This window comes from Letharia columbiana (genome assembly GCF_014066305.1).
Source record: "Letharia columbiana isolate WasteWater2 chromosome Unknown Sc0000000_s0, whole genome shotgun sequence".
NCBI lineage: Eukaryota > Fungi > Ascomycota > Lecanoromycetes > Lecanorales > Parmeliaceae > Letharia > Letharia columbiana.
In genome coordinates, this window is record NW_023501036.1 from 1,482,509 (window position 1) to 1,506,456 (window position 23,948).

The following is a 23,948-nucleotide window of genomic DNA, read 5'->3' on the forward strand; positions in this document are numbered from 1 at the left end:
TCGTACGATTGTGCAAGAAGGGGCAAGGTTTCTATCATGAGTTGGTGAGGTTGGTGAATGGAAATGAAGGTAAAGCCTTTTAGGAGCTGCTGATCTATTTGTGATGGCTTTTCACCTCTTCGTCGCCTGAGCTAGCGACGAGTAAATATGTACTTCGGTACAATGATAATCGCCTCTCCATCCACAAGCAACCATCGTCAATTGAACCAGCAAATAATGCGTATGGTTAGACTGTTTGAACAGGATTCATCAGGCCTTCGGGCCGTTTAAGCTCCGTAGGTTCAGCCTTGCCAAGACATACCAAGCGTTCCGCATTTGGCGGCATCAAAGCGTTCGTCTCTCCGTAACGCGAATCAACATCGCATTCATCAACACTCGTCGAGAATTGCACCTTGATGTACTCTGCCGCGTGGTCACCTGCTGGACGACTGGCGCAATGTCAGCGCCTCAAGGGCCACGTTCCAGGAGTGGTAGTAGAGGACGTGGAAATGCACGGCCAGGCGTTAGATCAAGAGCAGCTGCTCATGGGGGAAGAGAAAGGCAGCCTCTTAAGGGGGCGCCTACCAATGCGACAACAGACCGCCAATCCTCCCATCATCTCAAACCACCTCCCAATCAGGATCTCCACCACAACAACTCATGGACGAACTCGTCTTCCCTCTCCACGGCGTTCCAGAGTCACGCAGGCAGAATGTCGAACCCGTCGAGCCAGACTTGGCGCAACCCAGCCGTGGAAGATAGCCGGACCTACAAGCAGCGCATGAGCGATCTCTATCAGACGGTACGTATTCCCTCCTACAACTACTAACACGAAGACATACATAGTGACATTTGGCCTTCCGTCGTGCCCACAGCTCAAACAAAATCGAGAACAAGAACGGAAAGATGCAATCAAAGATGGCTTTCTCGCGGACCCGGACAAGCCAACTTCGCTGGCCCATGCCATCACACCAGTAGGGACTTGCCAAGATATGTGCCCTGAATATGAGCGTGTCGAGAGGATTGTACAACTCATGGTCGATGGAAGCGAGAAGGTATGGGCAAAGATAGGCAACAGGTCACACGGGGATAATGGTGCTGATTTTTGGCATAGATATCACCGTCGTCGGATTCGGACACCATGGTGCCCTCCGAAGAGATTATGGTCAAGAGGTTTCGACGATCTGCAGCTGGCTACGACGAGCAACTTCCATCTGATATTAGACCCCCAGCTGTTCTCCAAAAGACTTTAGATTATCTCATCAACGATGTCATTGGTGGACCAGAGTCTCTTCACAAAGTGCACAAATTCGTATGGGACCGTACGCGAGGCATCCGGAACGACTTCTCCATCCAACAAGTCACAAAGGTAGACGACTTACGAATTGCTATTGATTGCTTTGAGCGCATCGCACGCTTCCACATTCTGTCCTTACACCAGCTGTCAAAATCTTCGGGCACTGGCTTCGACCATCACCAAGAACGCGAGCAGCTGAACAACACCCTGCTCTCTCTAATGTATTACTACGATGACAGTCGGCACAAGTTAACCTCGCTCAATGAAGCCGAATTCCGGGCCTACTGCATCATCTTTGAGATCCAAGACCAACGACCAGACTTGGAGGACCGCGCACAGAATTTGCCAAGACCTATACTTAAGGATCCACGGGTTCAGATCGCGCTCAAGCTGTATGCTGCGGCTGGGAATACGTCAGACGAACAAGGACCCTTACGGCCGCGTACTCTATTCCTAACCGCGCAAGCAAATACCGGAGGCTTCTGGAAGTTGGTGCAGTCGAACGCGGTTTCCTACATGATGGCATGCGTTGCAGAGATATACTTTGGGCTTGTGCGAAGAACAGCACTGCAAGCTATCTCGAAGGCGTACAGGGCAAAACGACTTGGTCAAACGAGAATGGATGACTGGACACTAGAAGATCTGGCGGAAGCTCTCGGTTTTGATGATGAGAGTGAGACGCACAAGTACTTCAGGTTCAACAACGTTGTTATACACAAGAAAGAGGATGGTACTGAGTTCATAGATGTTGGATCAGTGATGGACGATATAGGTTAGTCCTCGCACTTTACATACCTCGATCATTTGCAAACCTCTTCTAGGTGACGATGCTTGGGAGAGTCACAAATTCTCCATAAGATTGGTGGAATCAAAACGGCTCGGTCGAAACTTACCAGCCGTGATCAACGGATTAAGTGCTGCTCAAGCACAATCGCAAGGATTCATTGAAGTAGCCTCAGATGCCGATACTGCTTCTATGGCGAATAGCGAATCTCTTTTCGTTGGCGAGTCCGATGATGAAAGCACATCATCCCAGTCGAGATCTGGAAGTCCGCAGAAGATTCGAGATGTCAATGGCAAGGCTCCTCAGCTCAACGCTACAGCAACGCCTTTCGATCCGAAATCAACCGGATCCGCAGCTCCTGCCCAGTCGAACCCCTTTTCAGCCGCGGCAACTTTTGGCAAGCCTAGCAGGCCGCAGATCCAGTCCAACTCGACACCTGTTTTCGATTTCAACTCCAACCCTACTAATCAAGCAGCTCATAATCCTTTCGAGAGCAAAGAACCCCCTAAATTCAAATTTCCCCCAAATGCAGACACGATCAAAGCCGGGGAGTCCAAAGGCACCCCTGGTATTTTGGGCAGCAAAGAAACCCCAAAATTCAATTTCTTTCCCTCACAGTCGGCTCCCAAGACAGAAGGAAACAGCAACAGCTCTGTGCTTTCACCATTTGCTCCACCCGTGGAAAAGAAAACCACCTTTGGTCAACCCTCAGCCAAATTTCCTGCTACGACGACCCCAGAACCAACGAAGGCCGTCGCCGAAAAAGCACCAACCTCAAATGAAGCAGCTGTACCTCCGAAACCAAATGGTATTTTTGATCAACCAGCAGCCTCGTCAGCTTCCCCTGTCTTTTCGTTTGGAACCTCTCCATTGTTCGAATCAGCCGGAATAGAGCCAAAGGCCCACGATAGCAAGGCCAACCCGTTTCCAACCTTGGAAGAAAAGACTCCCAACATTTCGGCTCCACAGCAGAAAGATGCGGCAATCAAGCTTCCGACTTCTACGACTCTACTGGCCCCCAAATCAACTCCTTTCGATCTATTCCCACCGTCAGATTTACTCACCAAAGAGACAAATCTCCCTCCAGCAGCACCTCTCAAATTTCCTCCATCCAACGATACTCTGCTGCTAACGCCAGAATCTCAATCCAATTTGAGGTCTTCGCAACCCTCCTCAATCTTTCCTTCATATACCGCTCCTACCTTTCAGTCGCCTCTTTCTTCGTCCTCCACCAGACCTTTCGCAGAAATCCAAAGGCCGACCTCAGTATCAGAGCCTACCACTTCGAGTTCACGAGCTTTCCCCGGCTCGACATTGATTAAGTCTTCAGGATCTCAACCTAGCCAGAAAAAATCAACTTCCGCCCCTTCGCGACTAGATCCAAGATCTGTAGCTTTAAACAAGCTCTCCAGAAATATGCTGCTTGAAGATAATGGAATCATACAGCATTTCATTGAATTCACTGTCGGACCTATCATCAAGGCCTCGATTACTCAATTCGACGACGAATCGTCTTGGAAGGAATCAAGTCAGTCTTCGCCATCTGGGTCTCGGTGTGGTGAGCGAATGCTGATTGGGAGTAGGGGAATGTCGTGCTATCTTGTTGGCCAAGAAGTTTTTTAAGAGGTGGAAAGCCAATGCCTGGAATATGAGTCTCATGCGCAAAGCCAAACAACGAAGAAGGGATTTTGCGAAGTCGATCCAGAATTCCGTCAAGGCCGAGCGCCAAAAGCACAATGATCGTAATTCTTCACTCTCCTCGCTCGCATCGAGTATGGGAGGCTCAAAAAGCCCAATTGGGCACCAAAGTCACCCTGGAAACATGATGCCACCGCCCCTGACTCCGCTGCAGAAGCGACAGAGCTTACCTGCAGATTTCGACAATGAGCAAAGCCAACTAGAGAACTCCACAGGGACAAAACGCAAACGAGAAGACCCCACTAGAAGCGTTGATCAAGGCACTCCAAGGCGTACGAAAATTCATCACAAGAGATCCCGCACTATTGGGGACCCGACCATGTCTGCTCCTCCACATCCTATGACACGTCCGCCTTACAAGTCCCGAATGGATGTCTCGAAGATAAAGGATAGGTCGCTTCTCAGCGACATACTCATGAAGCAAGCCCGTCGCCTAGCTCCCAAGGCTAGATCAGACACAACACGTACAGACTATTTCCAGCTCAAGGCTCTTGGCATCGATCCAGACACTCCCGTTATACCGTCAACGAAGAAGCGAACGAGGGGTAAGATGGAAATTGATGAAGTCGATCGCTCGATGGAGACAACTTTATTAAGCCCTCCTCCCAGCTATGGCACGCGACTATCCGTCTCTCAACCAGATACACAGAATCAGCCCAGTTCAAGTAGAGTTTCAAGATCAGTGGATGATGACGACGAAGAGCTCTTTGCGCAGATACGTTCTGTCCGCGAAGCATTGGCAGAGTCAGAGCAATGGTGTAGATCCGAACGACAAAGTATCGAGAAGAGTATGACACCTCAACCCGAAAATTTCCCGCCTAACAACGAGACAACGGCACAGCGTAAACTCAGGGAAATTAGGGAACGAGGGACGACACCTTCGAGAACGGAGCTTAGGTTGAGAGCTATGGGCGACAAAGCCCTTCTGCCGAAGGGCTTTTGGGATGGCGAAGGGATGGGGATGAGTTTGGTAGGGAAGGGGAAGCAGAAGGAAGTGGCTACGCCTCTTCCATCAAGTCAACAGCGAGAGCAGGTCGGAACGGCGCCAAGGGGATTCGCAGCCTTGGAGAGGCAAACGCAGATGAATGGGTTCATGAGTGGTCCATCTCGACCTGCACATCATCTGAAACAGCAAGCGGCAGAGGCGCAGAAGCAGGCGGGCTCGAGTGCGGAGGATGCGATTGAGCTTTGAAGGAGGAAAAAATTGTGCACGCTTTGGAAGGTGCACATGGAATTTTGCATAGCGATGGCGCAAAGAGTGTGATATGCCAAGAGCCGCGCTTTTATGTACAGTACCGTTAGATCTTCTTGGGTGTCAATGCGAGACTCCGGATCGAGAAACGAAGGCCCGAGCAGCTCGCTTGAGCTGCACCAGACACTGTTGAAGCTCGAATCCGTCCATCCATCCGAACCGTGACCTACCACCGCCTCCGCTTCTACCCCCCCGATGGAAACCTACCCGATCTCAGCCACCTCTCCGTCCCTCTCCGTCCATGATCCCGTTGGATAAGCGGCCGTAAAGTTCGAGCTACGCAGCAGGTGTTGACAAGTTGTAGAACCGGCCGGTATAGAGAGCTACTTGTAGTCCGCACGGCCAAGAATTCCCGCCCGCGTTCTTGGAGGCCACGGTGCCCCGAGTCTTGTCCCACTGAACGTGCGACGCCGTGCCCGGATTGGCGGAACGATGATCCGCATCCGGGGCTGAAGTTGGTGTTTCCTTCCCATGCGCAAGAGTCGATTGATTTCGGTGCCCGTTTTGGCCATCCGTTGTTGCTGAACGAGGTCTTTGCGCGGTGGGACGACGTGGTCCATTGACCGTGGCGTGGGGGTTGCTAGCAAAGGGCTGGGTGGACCTGGTAGCTGCGGATGAAAAAGAAGGATCGGTGGTTTTGGCTACATGGTACATGGTTATGATCCCGGAACTCGGGTTCGTGCGATAACGGGAAAGAAGGGTGCAGGAACGTGGCGCTGGTGGTGTTGACGAGGGTCCGTGAAGCTGGCGTGTCTTCGCTTTTGGGAGGTTCGTTCGCTAGGGATAAGAGGGAGCTGTTGGAAAGGGGAGAAGGATTGGGTGCTGGTCTCTGTCGTTTTAATGGTTCGTTTTTGGGTATGGAACCGTCTGGATGTGTCATGGATGGACGGAAAGCGATTGGTGTTTCATTGAAGAGCTGCTATTGTCTATGTCTTGAGGATCTGTATCGCACTGCTGCCATTGTTCTCTGGCATCTCGCCTGGCGCAAGTCATTCGTTCTCGATGCTCTAAACGTACCCCGTTCACAACGCCCTGTTCACCGTAATGGAAACCGAGACCGCAGGGAAACGCCAGCTAGCCGAGTCCTAGTCATTCCCGTGCCATCGCTTTTCTATCCTCCAAGTAATCTTCAGTCAGATCGCAGCTAGCTCCCTCGTGCTCGTGAAAAGAGCAGATAGCTCCTGTTTTGGTCCAGTCGGTTGGGGGGAGATCATTCACCCACCGGTAGGCAAACAAATTGGCCATAGACAGCACAAAACCTGCATGGTAGCTTATACCATCTCCAGCGTCGTAGATGCCGTCGGTGTTGTCGCAGAAAAGTTGCAGAAGTAGTTGACAGAAGTTGGACTCTTTCGGCAAGGTCTCCCAGGCCATGTTTATGCCTTCCATAGGTCCTCCCACATCATCCGGCCCATCCGCTGCCCAGTACATCTTGCAATGGCCTTTATCAGTAGAGCTGAAACCGTAAACCTCAACCAATGCCGTAATGCCAGCATCTTTCAAGCGTGGAACCTGAAGTGCGTCGGCCAGAATGTACAGAGCGATGAGAGAAGCGAATGGAAGGTCGCGATAGTTAGCATGCTCCCACAACTTTCGGTGTGGATTAGTGAGTGGGAGCCATTCTGCATGTAGCAACTTTCGAGATATCACTTCTGAGCGCACTTTATTTGTCAACTCCTTCAGAGATGGATTGAGCGACTTTGAGTAATGAAAACCTCTGAGACTGCCGGTGTACAGCCAATAGACGAAGTACTTGAAGGTCGCAGGATCCTCCTCAGGAAGCGTGAGTGTTCCATCGTCGGCCTCCTTGAAGTTACCGGTGAATGCTGCCTTAAAGAAGTCGGATCGACTGCAGATGAGGCGCTTGTGTATTTCAAAGCGTTGCTTTACAGGACCGACGAGCACGACCACCATGGTGTCATAAAGGAACCTTGGTATCGATTAGCGTTGTTCGAAGATGGCCTTGGCCAGAATCCAGATAACTTACGGGGTTTGCTCATCGGCGCTCTCCTGCTTTGGAGACCCTTCGTCGGTCGCTGCTGCTGATTGCGTTCCGGTCATGTTGTGTTGTCGCTGAAGATTGCTTCGTATTGGAAGGCAATCTAGTTGCTAGGTCGGAATCAGGATCATGTAGGATTGTGAACTTGTATGCTGGTATCCGAGGCCTGAAACGGCCGTTATCAATATTTGTTCATGGCGACGCCAACGACCCTACGCCTTTATGACACTCAGTCTGGCTTCACGAAGTCCCTAGTTTGCTAATTTCGCGAACAGTGTTTCTGAGGAACCTGCTGCGGAAGGCCGTTGTAATTGCTCAAGGTGTGTAATATCCTCGGTCACGCCCCTTCTGGAAGTCTAATGGAACCCGTAAAGGAGCAAATGGATGACCTCGGTCTCATTCTGCGAGCTCTTTATCACGGGATTGCAACCGTAGAGCCCACTTCGGCTCCTTCTCCGTATCTGCAACAACGACACCCTCTTCCGCTCTTCCCATAATGTCCCAGATCTTGACAACCCCGTTTCCTACTTTCCCAATCCAGGAACTTCCAGCATACCTCACGCCCTCCTCAATGCCTAGTGGGTTCTTGCCCGCTTCTTGCCCGCATCTGTTCCCAAATACTGCAATCACTTCCTTCTCCGCTTCCACAAGCGGTTTCAGCCTTCCCACCCAATAGCTCAATGTAGATAAATCCGGTTCCTCTGCATGAGCAGCCAACTCTAAGGCATCCAACCCTGTCAGCCAGGCCATTGAGAGTACAAGCAACTCCGACCCAGAAGCCAGAGCGTGAGATGCAAACTCATACGCTTCCCACGGAGCCTCGAATTTGTGTGGGTTCAGGTCCATGCATATGCCAAAATTCGCCCGTACACCCCGCTCTGGGCAAGTCTTAGGAGCGAATGTCAAAGAGGTTGAGAGCCATCCTGACGGTGATTCTTGAGCCCATGTTTCATCCGTGTAGTAAAGATGCGTCTTGCGGTAATGGGCCAAAATTTGGCTGGTGGGGGAGACAGTGACTGTGGAATTATAGGCTATGGCTTCCCCGGCAGGCGAGAGGTCTTGAGTCTTTGTGCTGGAAGCAGGGGGTGGGGTGCAGAGCTCGGGGTAGCCGACTGTGACAATGCAATTGAGACGGCTGGCGGTCGCCCTGGCCCAATTTGTGGAGGGACCAGAGGCGGTGGGTTCGAGGTGGGGCAATATGGACGAGAAGGAAGGGTAATTGTACCCTGTCTAGTAATCAATGAGATGAACATTGGGCTCGGAATAGAACAGGACGAGGTGAAGAGGTAGTACCTGTGAAAGCGAGCTCGGGAAGAACTAGTAGGTCAATGTTTTGCGGAGATGCTGCCTCCAGTAGGGCGTTAACGCGGGCGATGTTCTCAGGAAGCCTGCCTAGCTCAGGGTTGAATTGTAGGCAGGCTATGCGCATGTTGCGCGAAACCCTGGAAGAAGAGAGGATGAAGCTTTGGAGTTGAAGATGAAGATCAAAGGATCTGCTGCAGCCCAAGTTGTAGCTACCTATCTACTCTCACCATCACCATGATAGATGTCTATAATGAAGCTCTAATATGTATGCTATCATAGCCCAAAACGAGCTTACCAGATTTCTTTGGAACATCTTTTGGTGCGTTCAGTATAGTTGGGAAGGAAAAGCACTAGGAACGGACGACCATAGGTCTGGTCACACCAATGGAGACTTTACTTTGCAATTCTACCACTACTCTCCGGTCTATTTGTCTGATAGGCACCCTCGGAATATTGTACAATGTAGACCATAAGCTACGCCTTCAAAGCCGATATAGGCATGCTTTGACCCCAACTAAACGTCTTCCCCCGTGCGGCTCCATTCCCCGTATAGGCTTGCTCTTGCACGCTCCTCAAAGCATCTTCTACATCCGGTTCACGAAGCTGCTCCCTTGAAGGTATAACATATCGTGGAGTACCTTCTACCTCCACGGAAGGTCAGACTAATGGTGCAGTAGTTGACGGCCATACGTTCTTCTTTATTTGGCATCGTGCCTCAATTCCGACCAGTCTGCAATAGAAATTTAGCTTTGAAACACGGTGCAGACTCCCTAAACATACCCTGGACCCACGAAACCAGAATTTCTCAAGCGCTTACTATCCCAAAAAGCGTAACCAAGGCTTCGTGTAGTGTGTCGAATTCCGTGCGGAGAAACGAAATGAGTATTACCATACACGCAAAGCCAACCTTCGTTTGATCCATCAATGGTGTCTTTAAATGGGAAAAGGTTATTGCGGGCAACTGCGTGAATGTAATTGTGAATCAGATTGCTATCTTTGCGGGACATCTCTTTCCAAAATCCTTCCAATGCAGTTGATAGAGAACGCTTCTGCCCGTCGTAATAGATATGAGAAGACATCTCCCGCTGCATATTCAAACGGTCGAGTCGGAGAGCATGGTGTAAGAACGGTAAGCTCAAATTCGATAGGTAATCCGTGTATAGGCTATGGATCTGGAATTTGGCTTCACGTAACGCTGCTGACCGCTCGTAGGATCGAAAACTGGTGATTGCCGCAGGTTCCAATGGCGGCTCAGGCAACTGGATGCCTACGAAACTGGACTCGATCCGATCGAAAGAGTTGGAGAGCAGGGAGCAGCGGTAATCTTCGACGCAAGCTAGCTCCTCGATCTCCCACTGCTGATAATTTTCCAAGAAGAAGTGAGAATCTGACGGAAGTTCCCACAATTTTTCTCCGCTGTACTCCATGTCCGAACTAAAGATATTTGTGTATAATTCGTACCGAAAGAACGCTCGCTGAAGGCGGCCCTCCTCCACATCGGAAAGAGGGGCATAGCAGTGGTCTCGGTCTATAGGATGGCTTCTCCAGAGGCCGTTGGATTTCGGTAGGACAATGCAACCATCTTGTGGCGAGGTGTGGTTCTGAACAAATGCGGTGTCTCTGCATCGACGAAGGTAGTAATTCGACCGACTAGTCAGATCCTCGATGAAGTACTGCGTGGATTGGTACAGCTGGCACAAGGGCACCGCTATAGGTAGTGAATAGTGCTGCCCTTTTTGTTCAACAGTTTTGTGTCTCTTGTTCTCATAAGTTCGCAGAAAAGCCAGGACAGCCTTTCGGTCCGGGCCTACGTCTTTGAGTTGCGAGGCTTGCACAGCCGCCAAAGCATCGATGAATGCTGCAGGTCTGATCCTTCGGCGCATAAGTGAGATGAGGATTGTTTCTTTTGACGCCAAAAAGACTTGATAAGCTTTGGGCGAGGCTCGTATCAGCGAGTAGAGAGTTTGAGTGGTGGGAAGCTCAAGCAGTATTGGCGTGATAAGCTCGGCGGAAAGCCTATCAAAATGGTTGCGTTCCATGTTGCTGGTGAGAAGAGTGGAATGGGAAAGGAAGAGATGCGAAGACGTAGGTCAACTGAGGCAGTGTTGAGGAGGACAATAGTTGGAAGCGCCAGAATCAAACATAGACGCGTTCCAAAGAGTCGGTCTGTTGATGTGACCAAGCCTGCGTAAGGAAGAAGATTTTCGCGGTCGTCTGCTGAATCTGGACCTGGATCAAATGGTATGGACTTGATTCACAAGAGTGTCGAGGGCACCAACACAGCAGGCTAGAATACCAAATTAAGAGCAGCATAAAGGCTCAGCACCCAGCACTGTCCAGATTGCCCAAACCGGTTGGCGGCAAGTACTTCGATCGTTGCTAAGGCGCCAGTTACAGTTCACGAAGGTAGCCCATGTTTTTACTAAATATTGGCGGCTATTTTGGCAACATATTTACACAATGAATATAGTGAGATCTCAGATCCGCTGATCAGCCACATCTCAACACCCACCTTGTGTTTTCACAAGAGAGTCAAGAGCTGCATTGTCCTGGATATTTGCGTTGACTTGGGTCATCTAATGGGTTTGGAATAATTCCCTACGCAGAGCAGATTTCGGAGTCAGCGAAGCTTATTCGAGGCAGAGATTGGACTTGCAAGACAGGTCATGGGAGTGGAAAAGTCCTTTTGCCCCCGAGACATGTCTCGTGACTCCATCTTACTACCGATGAAGAAGAAACCGCTCCGAAATGTACGTACCTTGTTGATCCCGTCTTTGATGGACCACGTCCCCATATCATCATCTATCGAAGCGGTCAGCTTTATGATATTTCCTACCCAAATCCATGAGGGCAACCCTACCCGCCCAGCTCCAGAGCATATAACCACTCGTGCTAGCCTCGAAGCTTTCAAGTTGTGCTTCCACGAATTTCCTGACTTCCTCCACCACTACATCCGTCCACGTATCCATTGGGTCAGTCACACATACACATCCTTCAGTACTGCAAGTGCCAGCTGTACTGGTTCCGTCGGGGTTGATACAGGCATTCGTCGTTGAAGACCATTCGCCCACGTAGACCGGAGCCAATACATTTGCGCTCTTGAGTGCCATGCCTCGTTGACACGCTGTAGTGATGTGCTCAGCTTGTGTAAGAGCGATGTCTGCAGCAACAAGAGTTTGATACATATGTGTGTCGATTCCAAAGACTCCTCTTGGGCCTAGAGACTTGGCAATGGTGGTCCAATCGCTTGGACCGTTAGGGGCAAACGCGTCATGCATGACTACCATCAAATTCTCATTGGTAGAATTGCCTTTGACAGCATGGTACGCCTCTTGGGCCCATGTTTGGGTGGTACTGAGGGTGTTATTACCCCACGATATTGGTTCGTTGACAAGCTCTATACCCATGACAGTGTCGCTGTACTCTTTGGAGCCATATTTTAGGGCCATGGTAGTTAAGACCGCAATCGATTTGGCGAGGTTGTCGCCTTGTTGCCACTCGACGTCTCCTTTGTGACCAGAATTATCGTAGCTAGGTTTGACGTTAGCGAATTTGTGCGTCAAGGATCGAATTGCAGCTAGTCTTGGAAAGAAGAGGGGAATGATACCCACCCGTTCTGACTGCCCGGGCTACCATGGCAATCGACCCAGACCCTAAGGCCTGCAGTTTGAGCCCATCCTATCGCCTTTTCGAGGTAAGAATCTGCCCCCTGTCCAATCCCGTAAGAAACATATGGTGTGCCAGTATTGTCATAAGCCCTACGCACAATCCGGGGTCAGCGTTCTCTCTGTAAGGTTAAAGCATAAGCCATGAGACTTATCTGGGGCTGGGAAGAGACATTCGCTTCTAGGGAAGGCGAATAAGAAATGTACGTACCAAAAGCCAATAGGGATTCTGAGGGCGTTGATGCCGTAACCCTTAAGAGTTTGAACGTCTGCCTCGGTGAAATAAGTGTCCTGCAGAAGTTTCACAGTCAGTACTTCTTAGAGGCAAAAATTCGAGGACTAAGACAGCTGGAACGGCTATTAGGAGCCTTTTCACGCGGGTTGTGTTTGGCAACCCGTAAAGTGGTCCATATTAGGAAGGATCTGCTACGACAGGTGTACACACCCAGTGTTTCTGCAGAGCAGCGGCGGCTCCACTGGTTTGATCTAACGTCCACTGATCGACCGCGTCTTCTCCGATGCCGGTAAATAGGTCATCACCATTCATGAACTTTTCAACAAGTAACTGATTTGAATAACCAGAGTCAGTATTGCTTGTCGAAGAGTATATATCGAGCCTCAGAGCATGCCTAGAGACGGAACACCCCCAGGACATGCCTCAAGACTCAATGCTCAGTATAGAAGAGGAGATGTGGACTCCGAATATACGTACCCAGCCTCCAATGTTGACACCTCTCACGAATCCGGTACTTGTTGGGCTGTTCGACGAGGCCGCAGCTGTAGCGACGGGATGCTCCGACTGGCGTCGAGATCTGCTTGGATGCCGCAGTGTAGCCAAAAGTACTGATAGTGGATGCTGTAGATGTCTCACTGGAGAAGGTGACCACCGCAGTAGGCGATGATTGGACCGAGGCTAGGCTTGTCCCAGGAATATAGCCCGTTCCCACGGCTGTCCTTGTCCCAAAGGAGATTCCAGTCCCGGAAGGATATGCGGAACCAGAAGTTGTGAAAGAGCCAGTGCGGTAGCTCGTAGTGCTTTCGCTCTTCTGGGCTTGCGCCTTCGAAGAGGATGAGATTTGAGTGTATGCCGATGTCGAGGACGTTTTTGGGACGTAATGATGGTTCCATTGTCCATGTTGGTTGTACTGACTCCATGGACCTTGAGGGCGGACCTGTGGGGGACCTTGCCAAGGGCCTTGCGGACGGGCCAGCGCTTGAAGAGCTAAACAAAGAGTGAGAACAACAGGACTGACCATGTTGATTTAGAACGGTGAAACGAAATTTGCCTTGAGGGACAAATGATATATTTACAGGCACTGCCTGATTGTAAATGAAGGAGAAGAATTGAAGGCTTGATGACAAGGTAATGACCGTGGTATTCGAACAGCGAAAAAGTGACCAAAAGCAAATAGACCAATCACAAAGGACAGTGGGAAGCTCAAGAGGCAAAGAAAGAGGATTCGCGAAAGGATTGAAAGAGGGAGGAAGTAGAAAAGGAGACGGAGTGAGCGGCCATGGTATCTGATACCAGTGCATGCAGCATCGCCGCACGGTCAGCGATTCTGGTTGACCTGAGACGATGACCCCTCAATTATTATCAGCATGCTGGCTCCTTCCACAAGCCTTGCTGTCCCTTAATCTCATGGAATAGATACCTTGTTTACCTTAGATAAATTTGTCAAGCAAATCAGGCGTGTTGGAGGGAGAGAGAGAGAAGGGCGGGAAAGTGAAAGTCATCTCCGACGAGGCGCTGAGAGCGGCCTCTGCCCCTGAAAAAAGAAACTTCGGCGTCGTTTCGTCCCCCAGTCAATTAATTTTCTTCTTTTTCTGCTCCAGCTGTCGAAATTCTGAGCCAAGTGTGGCATTCAGTACCAATTACTACGAGTAACCCTCACACATATCATCCGTCTTGGGACGACTCTTTGCAGCTGCCCGCCTTGATGCTTGTGCATGCCAGAACGGCTATGGGATTCTTACAAATTCATACCCCATCTTACATTTTCATACCCCTCACCAAAAAAATGGGGTATGAATCTGTAAGTTGCCAGTCCTTGGGGTATGAATTTGTAAGTTACCATTTCTTGGAGTATGAAAATATAAGATACCATCAACTTGTAGATTTAGTTATCCTTACACCGGCTGAGAGGCTAAAAAGCTATACCTGGGGGTGTCTACACTTCACGCTATAGATAAGATACCCCCGGGTATAGCTTTTTAGTCTAGCGGTAACTCGGGCTGCTAATAGGCTATCGGGTTACCGGCTCAAGGCGGGTATTATGCTACCTACCTACCCCATTACGCCCCGAAATCTTACCCCAAAACTCCGTCCCTATTTGATGCTAACGCTACCCGCGAGAAAAAGATAATAATTCCAGGTTACTATGGTAACTTACAAAATCATACCCCTATTAATGGTATCTTACAAATTCATACCCCATTGGGGTATGAGAGTGTAAGATGGGGTATGAATTTGTAAGAATCCCACAGTTTGGGGTATGATTTTGTAATTTGCCCCAGAACGGAGCCTTGACATTAATCCTTTAGATCATGACGCATGAATAGAGGTGGTGGAGGGAAACCTTGGAAGGCAAGGAGTTGAACCGTCGCAAGTCCCACAGATCGTTGCATGAGGATCACTACATTTTGAGCGTTAAACCGGGGGGAAAACAAATTCTCGTCGGTCTGAACTGGCAAACTAGCCGCAGTGGGACTTGAATATTCGAGGTTCCCTCTATTCACGACTTCTCACTTTTAACCCATTATCTTACTACCCACGACTCTCGCAATGGCCAAAACAGGCTTTATTGAAGTCGATGAAGGCCGGCTCTTCTGGAAATACGATCCCCCAGTGGACCACGAGGACAGCGCCGACAGCGGCCCTCGTCCACGCCCAGTATTGCTATTGATTCATGTAACCACCCTTTCTGGTTCATGTCTTCCACTTTTTATTCCTTTTCGAGTCCAAAGACAAGTTTGAGGAGTATGTACACATGGTCTACTCCTCGGAAAGTCCTTCAAACTCAAGAACGCGTCTGCAAAAGGGAATGCTGATTCTGAATTGCTGTAGTCGGGTGTCTCAGACCATACAGTGTCAGCAAACCCGATTCCCAGACCGAGAATCCGTCCAAACTCATCTTCTGCAGATGGGATGAGCAAGTAATATACTACACAGCTAGAGGTTGGTATTTGCTAAGATTCGACCTGCTCGGATATGGCCAGCCGCTACCCAGTGAGAGCTATGTCCAGAGAGGCTGCACTCCTGCTGTGAAGCATCATGATCATGCACTGGCGGTTATAAAAGAGTATAGTCTTTGCAGAGGCCGTGCAGCTATTGATGATAAATTCGTAGTGATCGGACTGAGTCGAGGCGCGAGTACGGATCTCAACAAGACTATATTGGATTCGCCTGACATGAGACAGATCACGCTGTCGACTTCGCTTTGCAACCTCCGCATCTCATTGCCGGGCTTGTTTTATGCGCGGGTGGACTAGGGGGCTTTGACTTCGCCGATACCACGCAGGAAATTTCAATGTTTGAACGCTATGACGATTTTATAGGTAAAGGAGACGCTCACAGCGCTGCGATGATGAATGTGATGATTTGGGGTCGAGGTACTCAAAGTCATAACGACGGTCGGCTTTCGAGAGTGGTAGCAGACAAACTCTTTGACTGGTATAGAATGATAGCTCAACGAGAGATCGCAGGGAACGAAGGCTCCGCAATTCCTGCTGGTACGTACATTTCGGAGCTGATCCTCTTCGTTTGATTGAAATTGAGTCCCAAGACATGTTTTGGGAGCAAGAGGACCTTTCTACTTGTGGGACTTGTCTTGCTAACCCCAATATTCACGTAGAGGACCTCAAGCCAGCCGCAGCAGGAAGACTGTCCGACATCAGCGTCCCAAGCATGGTGGCATATGGAAGGTACGATGAGACCAGCACGAATGAAGCAATGAAATACGCTGCTCAACGAATACCTGGCGCGAAGCTGAAAGAGTTCGACATCGCGCACATGATCAACTTGGAAAGTCCCTCGGAGTTCAACAACTGGTTAGAGGCATATCTGGATCAATTTCTCCTTTAACCGTATGCATATTTGTGCTCATTGAGGTGCAACTACACCACGCTTTAATGAGACGGTGACCGGCGCCTAGTGCGAAGCAAACGGCCCGCGTCTTGAGATGACTCGCATAAGCATTAAGCCGGAAAATCTAGACCTGTATTTACACCACTTTGATGTTTCGGAGCTCACGCTTGGTGTCTATCTTCCTCTAGTAAGGTAGGAGTTCGTGCACACCACTCTCAAGGCCCCGCACTGTAGTCAAATTCTTAGTCAATTTGTCGAACGTTCGAGCCAATCACAGAACCCCAAGAGACCGTCGAGAAAGGCAACATGTGACCTTGTTCGATTCGTTGAAAATCACTTCGTACATACGGTCCATATCGTAGGGGAAAAGGAGTGTTGAAAAAGCAAACATCTTTCAGAAGTGATCACACGCCAATTTCGCTCCTCCAAATTCCGTGCCGAGACATGCCCCAGGGTTTTGCACCCCACCTTGAATCCCGTGACTTTGATCTCAGGACTCGACCACCAAGCGCGTGATCCACCAAGTGAGTAACCCCCCACTCTGTCGATCCAGCACTACCCCATTGTCTGTTGCATGATGTACTCACCGACGAATTCGTTGTGTATCCTTCGCTGGCATCCTCCAAGGTTCTGGACCAAGAAGTCTCGCTGGATGCTGTGCTGCCATACTACAAGTGCAACATTCTGTGACCTATCCATCCATGACAAAGGCTTCCTGTACATATTTGCCAAGGGTAGACCGGTGCTATAATGACGCCATGATGCTCGAGAGTTGTGAGATAAGACATGGATTGTTTAGAGCATTTTGATTTCGGTATCGCGCTCACTTGCCTCGTGATGCTTTCTTTGCACATGACCGCGTGTTGAGACCCGCTGACCATGGCTGTCAACAGTTCCATCGGGACCTACTTCACTGCTCCTCAATCGCGCTCCACCACGAGCACCTTGAGTCTTACATGAACGAGACGAGAATCGCTCATCAGCCTCGAGATCACGGATCCAACAATCACTTCATTCCACGGTCGACAGTCGTAAGAGGCTCCAGTGTAAGAGGAACGCTGTGCAAAGCAGGTGTTTGTTTGTCTTGGCCTGTCGGTCCTGGTACTTAGCAAGCCGGCAGATTCTGGTGTTAAGAGCATCAACCGGTAACCATAGTCGTGGTAGCGCTACCGAGCCTAGCGATACTGATTCTCTCAATTAGACTCCTTCTCCGCTCCCAAATCCACCGGCCGCCTTTCACTCTGATTGCCTAAATGTCTACACGCGGCTATCCTGACCACGAGGGTATGCAGCACGTCCACCACCACAAGTCATCCAATAAGAGGAAACGCGAATCTTCGGACCACACTGGTAGCGTGAGGCAGCCTGGCTCACGACATGCACCTGCTTCAAACAACGTTCATGGGAACGGACAAGATACCTCGAGTTCCTCGCACGATCCATACTCCAACGACTCGAATAACCACGACTTTGCCAGCATGTCTGAGCAGCTCTCTCGACACATTGCCAATGTCAATGCCAATGCGGCTCCCACTACAGCAGCTGCAGCACTTGCTGCGAGTATGCCTCAATTAACGGTACCGCAGCCCACGGACTTTTCATTCTCTAACTCAGGCTCTGGCACCGATCCGGACCGGCAATTGGATTCTTCGTTTGATATGGGCGGAGGGTCAGATGAGGGTCAAGCCCATCACACCCAAGGGACTCCATACAACCTTGACGCCTATCAAGGTGGGGCTGCCGCACACGGACAGGATGCGGATAATGGCGGGAAGCCCCCTGTAGGATCAGAGGAGTGGCACAAAGTCCGAAGAGACAACCACAAGGAAGGTGAGTAGTCGAGTAGCTCAATCAAGATCTGGACTTACCAAATCAATAGTGGAACGAAGACGTCGAGAAACCATCAATGAAGGCATCAACGAGCTCGCAAAGATAGTCCCGGGCTGCGAGAAAAACAAGGGCTCGATATTACAACGCGGCGTCGAGTACATTACACAGCTGAAGGACAATGAGACACGAAACATTGAGAAATGGACACTCGAGAAGCTGTTGACAGATCAGGCCATTTCGGAACTGAGCTCCAGTGTCGACAGATTGAAAGACGAGCTACAACGCACGCATGGAGAAGTTGCGCGTTGGAGGACGGCCTGTCAGAACGCTGGCTTGGAGCCGAAAGATGAGGACGGTGGTGGCACTGACGACGGCGAAACCTGAACTACTCGTTAAGGCACAGTCAGTGCGGTAGTATTGATATGATTCATCGCATACTACTACTAACGAAGCCTACCACGACACCAACACTCGCCGTAATTACCCAAGCATTGGTCATTAATTGATAGTCCGACGCTTGTGGTATGCCTTTGGCCGGTGTCCTCAGCTTTGAATCCGATCCTCGCGTGTATATGCTTCACCTACGCTGCTACGAGATAACCGATTTGCTCCTCTACTACTTCGATTCTGGCTTGCTCGTTTCACGAAACACATTCACATGCTTCCTACGGCATTAGTAGTTTTATTTAACTAGGCGTCGGCGGCCCTGGGTGGTAGGTCTTTCTTTTCTCACATTTCGAATGATGATGGTTCGAACTGCAGTTGGGAATACTACGGCGTCTAAAGCTGATGAGAACGCCCTTTCCAGGGGCGTACACAGCTCATGTCTTACAGTAGAAAACATCTATACACTGGTTTGCCTGACTTCACAAGTGGAAGAAGTCTTGCGCCATAAAACGTGCATGATGTGATATTAAGACTGCCGTATTCTGGGCTTGGCAGCTCTAGATGCCTTCTAAGGATTAGCGCGATCCGAAATGTGTCCTCTCTAAAATCCCACGACCACCACGGTTTTGTATACAGACATTCTTTTACCACCCTGCCACAACCATTCGGACAGCACATCGCTAGAAGTGACGCGAAGCTGGAACTATCGGCCACCCATCGGAATACTTCAATAGCTGAAGTCCGCTCTGCGGCGACCTTGCAAAGATGAGCGGCCGTCAGTCCTCTTCCCTGCCCTTAGCATCCAACTCGCTCTGTACATCTGTTGTCAATCACCAGCAATTGCTGACGTCTTCTGCTACAGTACGGTTCCTCGACCTGATCAAGCCTTTCACTCCTTTGCTTCCCGAAGTGTCGGCTCCAGAAACCAAAACCCCTTTCAACCAGAAGCTCGTGAGACAATGCCCTGAGCTCAGCGTAGGAGGATATGGAAGCTAAAAATGGATAGATGTGGACGGGCCTGACCCTCTTAATATTTCTCGTGATGAGTCAGGTACGTTGATCACGGAGGCCGCTGAGGTGGTAGATCTAACATCTGGCTAGATGCCTCTTTACGGTATAGTATCCTCTGATACTTCGGATCCTCTCTACTGGCTTCGCATGATGCTGGCCAGCAACCGTGGAACTCTTATGGAACTTGGTACAACGCCGATAATTTCTTCGGGCATGGTTTTTCAGCTGTAAGATTTTGCGCGAAGGTCTTGATCTGCGCCTGAACAACTGCTAAAATCAACGGACAGTCTTGCAGGCACCCACCTCATTGATGTGAACTTGGATCTGAAGACGGACCGAGAACTCTACCAGACTGCCCAAAAGCTATTCGCGCTCATCCTATCCTTTGGTCAGGCCATGGTGTTCGTGCTGACGGGTCTCTACGGCCAACCGGCCGATTTGGGCGCGGGCGTCTGCGTTTTACTTATAGTCCAGTTGTGCCTTAGTGGTCTCATCGTTATTCTTCTAGACGAGCTGTTGCAGAAGGGCTACGGATTAGGAAGGTAAACGGTGCTCCTTGGAATACTATGGTCTAATTGCTAATGAATCTGTAGCGGCATTTCTCTGTTCATCGCTACGAATATTTGTGAATCCATAGTTTGGAAAGCTTTTTCTCCCACGACCATCAACACAGGCCGTGGTCCTGAGTTTGAAGGCGCTGTCATTGCACTCTTCCACCTCCTCCTCACATGGCCAGACAAGCAGCGAGCGTTGCAAGAGGCGTTTTATCGCCAGAATCTTCCCAATATCATGAACCTACTTGCAACCTTGGTGGTCTTTGCCGCGGTGATCTACCTCCAGGGGTTCCGCGTAGAAATACCAGTCAAGAGCTCACGACAGCGCGGAATGCGTGGTACGTACCTTTCAAAGTACATCCTTTCTATTCGATATTAAATTGGGCGTCAAACTTTATATTTCGAGAGCAGAAAGCTACATCATTTTCCAGAATTATCTTCTTGGGTGAAAGAAACGACATATTTCGGCAGCGAATTTTTTTTCTTCTACTCCTCAAACGTGTCTCTTTCTCAGTTCATCACCTAAAAAGAACCATGCTGACTCCGAAATCTGCGTAGGTTCCTATCCAATCCGATTGTTCTAGTACGAATTTCCCTCACTTCTTTATGCCTCAAAAGACAATCTTGGAAAGCACGCTAACTAAATTTCTTGGATAGCACCTCTAACATGCCCATCATGTTACAGTCGGCGCTCAGCTCCAACATTTTCCTCATGTCGCAGATGTTGTACTCTAGATTCAGTGAAAACCTCCTTGTCAAGTTGCTTGGAGTCTGGGAACCAAGAGAAGGTATGTACATATAGCTCTTTCCACATTGACACATTCATACCTTGTAATCGGCTGGGTTCGCACTTGACTGACCAGAGATCAGGCAGCGCTCAGCTCTATGCTAGCTCTGGGATTGCCTATTATGTAAGTCTACTCTTCGGAGTGTTCCCCCCTCAAACCTACAGCATTTTGAGTTCTAATGCATGTTTTGAGTGTATTCTTACTCCTCTGATAATTCTCACGTCCTAATCTCAGTCTAGAATGGAGTGCTGACTTGGAAAATCTGCAGATGTCCCCACCACTCAACTTTACGGAAGCAATCCTTGATCCCGTTGTAAGCAACTTCTCCAACTCCAAATCCCTAAAACATGTCATGTTTTGAGTCATGAAACACAGTTGGGGAGTTTGGAAAAAACTCCCGAAACTGTTCCACGACACAGTCTCAAGGAAGTTACTGACTGGAGATGCTGCCCCATTGCAGAAGACTGCAATCTATATCGTATTTATGTTGACCGCCTGCGCTATCTTTTCGAAGACCTGGATCGAAGTCAGCGGCTCTGCACCCCGAGATGTAGCAAAGCAGCTCAAGGAACAAGGGCTAGTGTGAGTACCGCCGGTAGATGCCCGTGGATGGCGGCAAGCTGACAAACGCGCTATTAGCATGGCGGGTCACAGGGAACAGAGCATGTACAGAGAGCTCAAGAGGATCATCCCTACTGCGGCAGCATTCGGCGGAGCGTGTATCGGTGCTCTGTCCGTCGCCAGTGATCTTATGGGTGCTCTAGGCTCAGGGACGGGTATACTACTAGCCGTGACGTGCGTACTGTCCCAATCTTGCTATGTTGCAAATGTTTGATGATTTGAACTGACTGGATGGCAGCATTATCTACGGGTATTTCGAAATTGCCGCGAAGGAAGGTGATATGGCAGGGCTGAAGGGGATGGTGATGGGGTGAAAAGATGAAGTCTTTGGATTCCCCATGTTTACAGATCATCCGACGTATGGAGGAAAAGAGTATGTGGGGAAGAGACTATGGAGGTGGTTGAAGATGGAGGCCAAGGTCTGGTAAAAGCTTGCATATGATGAGGTATACATCTGTATATATACATGTACGACTGGATCGATGCCTGAATTATAGTTCTAAATTCCCAGACACTGCTCTCACCTTTATATGTGTGCGGGCAAACATCTAGAGAATCCGGTCATCGCTGAGGAAGAATCGCCGTGTCTTGTTGCAAGTGGGATCTCGACGGTATATTAGACCAATTGCAAAGAGATCGAAGCCGGTAGTCCAATCATATCAGGATTTACTGTTGCATGTTCTGGCGAGGATCGTTGTTTCATGGGCAATGTCCCTCTTTCTGTCTCATTCGAGAGACCTACATCCCGTCCGTACCCCGATATCCTGGTGCGCGGTCCATCGCCCACGGTGCATATTTACAGCATCAGCGTCAGCATCCAAGCAGAGATCTAAAATAAACCACGGGTAGGACCGTTCCACCTGGCCCCCTCCTCCAACCTCAAGTCCGATAATCTCCATTTATTGTCACTGTTCACGGTCAGTCCCTGGCCCCAGACGGTGCGATCCAAACGGGGCGTAACACACCGTATTCGTGGCTGAAATCGCAAAACCAATAACTCGCCTCTTCCTTACCGGTTCCGTCCCCTCCGCCTCCCAGGTCTACGAGTATTTCGAGGTCCTCTTCGGCGAGGATCTGGGCCGCACGCATCTCATCCACGGCCTCGGGCTCCCCGTTTACGACGAGTTTGAGGGGCTCGGACCCGTCGGTTGGTACAAAACTTACGGATGTTCGGGCTGGAATGACTGTTTTTGACGATGAAAGGCCTTGTGTGTAGCCGATTGCGCACAGAATTCGGCCCCAGTTTGCGTCTTTCCCGTAGAGGGCTGTTTTCACCAAGGGATCACGGGCGATAGATGAAGCTATGAGTTTGGTATCCGCGAAAGAGGGTGAGTTGATGACCTTGACTCGCACGAATTTGGTAGCTCCCTCGCCGTCTCGCACAACTAGTTGGGAGAGCTGCTGCGTGAAGTCTGTGAGCAACCTTTGCATTGCTCTTCCATCCTCTGAAGCAGGCGAAGTGACGGGCTGGCCGCCAGCGGCGCCATTAGCGAGGACGGCGAGGGTATCATTGGTGCTTGTGCTGCCGTCTATGCTTATGGCGTTGAAGGAGCGCTCGACGGCGTGGGTGAGAAGAGGTTGGAGGGTTGAGGCTGGGATGGGAGCGTCGGTGCAAAGGATGCCGAGGAGCGTGGCCATGTTTGGATGGATCATGCCGGCACCTTTGGTCATTCCTGCTATTGAGTAGGTGATAGTTGGAGAAGAGGGGAGGGTGAATGTCATGGAGAGGAGTTTAGGGAAGGTGTCGGTAGTACATATCGATCGGGCGGTCGTAAGCCATGAGTCGTGCGTGTTTTCGAGATTGGACACCGCTTTGGGCACGGCCTGGAGAATCTTCTTGATGGGAAGGCGTTGGCCAATTACTCCAGTGGACATGACGAGAGTACGGTCCGGGGACGAAGAGTCGGGTAGTAGCCCATCAAGGGATGCCGCCATGCTAGTAGCATCCTCGAGCCCGCCTTTCCCTGTGACGGCATTTGCGCAGCCGGAATTGATTATTACGGATCTGATACCCTCGCCGGAACGTTTCTGGAGGATGTTTCGGCTAATTGTGACAGGGGCGGCTTGAAAAATGTTCTGCGTGAATACTGCAGCAGCGGATGCCGGCCTTTCGGATGTCAAGAGTGCGAGGTCTGGAAAGCGTGTGTTGGACGCTTTTACACCCACATGGGTGCCAGAAACGAGGAATCCTTTGGGGTAGGTGCCTGTTGTAGGGACATATTTCTGTTTCGCCACGGGAATGGACCCGTCCACGGGGGCGGAGTATTGCCTCGTTTGTCTACACGCTGATCGAGAAGCATGACCACCGCTGGAGACTGCTCATTGTTAACGCCAGAAATCAATGACATTAATAGATTAAAGAGATAGAGAAAAGAGGGGGTCTGACATGTTTTTCGGAAAGCTGTCATAATGGATGCGTAGAAACAGACCAAGTGAAGACACTCAACATGACATTTGTGAAAGAGAAAGGGGAGTAAAGCAAGGTTATATGGTGTTTCGGTGAGTCGTGCCTAGGCAATGTTAACAACAAAGTTGGGGTACTACAAGCCAAGATGCAGGGTGATAGCCAAATAAACGTTTGTGAGAGATACCATCTCAAGTATGGTTTGTCCAATATGGACTCGGAGTAAATTGATGGTTGTTGTATGAAGATGATCAATCCCTAGGTGTTAGACCGACAACATGGGTTTC

General features: G+C 49.9%; 10 protein-coding genes across 10 annotated transcripts; 5 read left to right on the forward strand and 5 right to left on the reverse strand.

The window, feature by feature from the left end:
* Nucleotides 1-436: 436 nt before the first annotated feature.
* Nucleotides 437-4,950, forward strand: HO173_000389 (uncharacterized protein; the record flags this gene model as incomplete). Its single annotated transcript, XM_037302339.1, has 5 exons — nt 437-781; nt 855-1,034; nt 1,094-2,048; nt 2,098-3,588; nt 3,644-4,950. The coding sequence occupies 5 exons, from the start codon at nt 437-439 to the stop codon at nt 4,948-4,950; spliced, it is 4,278 nt and encodes a 1,425-aa protein (XP_037170918.1).
* Nucleotides 4,951-6,099: 1,149 nt separating this feature from the next.
* HO173_000390 (uncharacterized protein) lies at nt 6,100-7,071 on the reverse strand (the record flags this gene model as incomplete). The annotated part of the gene is made up of 2 exons (XM_037302340.1): nt 6,100-6,940; nt 6,998-7,071. 2 exons carry the CDS (start codon nt 7,069-7,071, stop codon nt 6,100-6,102), a joined length of 915 nt encoding a protein of 304 aa, XP_037170919.1.
* Nucleotides 7,072-7,405: 334 nt separating this feature from the next.
* Nucleotides 7,406-8,438, reverse strand: HO173_000391 (uncharacterized protein; the record flags this gene model as incomplete). Its single annotated transcript, XM_037302341.1, has 2 exons — nt 7,406-8,235; nt 8,303-8,438. 2 exons carry the CDS (start codon nt 8,436-8,438, stop codon nt 7,406-7,408), a joined length of 966 nt encoding a protein of 321 aa, XP_037170920.1.
* A 533-nt stretch (nt 8,439-8,971) lies between these two features.
* Nucleotides 8,972-10,353, reverse strand: HO173_000392 (uncharacterized protein; the record flags this gene model as incomplete). Its single annotated transcript, XM_037302342.1, has 2 exons — nt 8,972-9,044; nt 9,095-10,353. The coding sequence occupies 2 exons, from the start codon at nt 10,351-10,353 to the stop codon at nt 8,972-8,974; spliced, it is 1,332 nt and encodes a 443-aa protein (XP_037170921.1).
* A 493-nt stretch (nt 10,354-10,846) lies between these two features.
* On the reverse strand, nt 10,847-13,107 carry HO173_000393 (uncharacterized protein; the record flags this gene model as incomplete). Its single annotated transcript, XM_037302343.1, has 8 exons — nt 10,847-10,912; nt 11,073-11,116; nt 11,175-11,845; nt 11,926-12,072; nt 12,191-12,270; nt 12,425-12,544; nt 12,692-12,794; nt 12,851-13,107. The coding sequence occupies 8 exons, from the start codon at nt 13,105-13,107 to the stop codon at nt 10,847-10,849; spliced, it is 1,488 nt and encodes a 495-aa protein (XP_037170922.1).
* A 1,657-nt stretch (nt 13,108-14,764) lies between these two features.
* Nucleotides 14,765-15,471, forward strand: HO173_000394 (uncharacterized protein; the record flags this gene model as incomplete). Its single annotated transcript, XM_037302344.1, has 2 exons — nt 14,765-14,861; nt 15,047-15,471. 2 exons carry the CDS (start codon nt 14,765-14,767, stop codon nt 15,469-15,471), a joined length of 522 nt encoding a protein of 173 aa, XP_037170923.1.
* Nucleotides 15,472-15,509: 38 nt separating this feature from the next.
* On the forward strand, nt 15,510-16,063 carry HO173_000395 (uncharacterized protein; the record flags this gene model as incomplete). Its single annotated transcript, XM_037302345.1, has 2 exons — nt 15,510-15,711; nt 15,834-16,063. The coding sequence occupies 2 exons, from the start codon at nt 15,510-15,512 to the stop codon at nt 16,061-16,063; spliced, it is 432 nt and encodes a 143-aa protein (XP_037170924.1).
* Nucleotides 16,064-17,319: 1,256 nt separating this feature from the next.
* On the forward strand, nt 17,320-18,280 carry HO173_000396 (uncharacterized protein; the record flags this gene model as incomplete). Its single annotated transcript, XM_037302346.1, has 2 exons — nt 17,320-17,896; nt 17,946-18,280. 2 exons carry the CDS (start codon nt 17,320-17,322, stop codon nt 18,278-18,280), a joined length of 912 nt encoding a protein of 303 aa, XP_037170925.1.
* A 768-nt stretch (nt 18,281-19,048) lies between these two features.
* Nucleotides 19,049-21,571, forward strand: HO173_000397 (uncharacterized protein; the record flags this gene model as incomplete). Its single annotated transcript, XM_037302347.1, has 13 exons — nt 19,049-19,058; nt 19,146-19,234; nt 19,290-19,334; nt 19,385-19,521; nt 19,582-19,836; nt 19,888-20,186; nt 20,407-20,431; nt 20,506-20,636; nt 20,719-20,759; nt 20,905-20,949; nt 21,097-21,218; nt 21,276-21,431; nt 21,496-21,571. The coding sequence occupies 13 exons, from the start codon at nt 19,049-19,051 to the stop codon at nt 21,569-21,571; spliced, it is 1,431 nt and encodes a 476-aa protein (XP_037170926.1).
* Nucleotides 21,572-22,136: 565 nt separating this feature from the next.
* HO173_000398 (uncharacterized protein) lies at nt 22,137-23,665 on the reverse strand (the record flags this gene model as incomplete). Its single annotated transcript, XM_037302348.1, has 3 exons — nt 22,137-22,165; nt 22,223-23,572; nt 23,644-23,665. The coding sequence occupies 3 exons, from the start codon at nt 23,663-23,665 to the stop codon at nt 22,137-22,139; spliced, it is 1,401 nt and encodes a 466-aa protein (XP_037170927.1).
* Between the last annotated feature and the right edge of the window lie 283 nt (nt 23,666-23,948).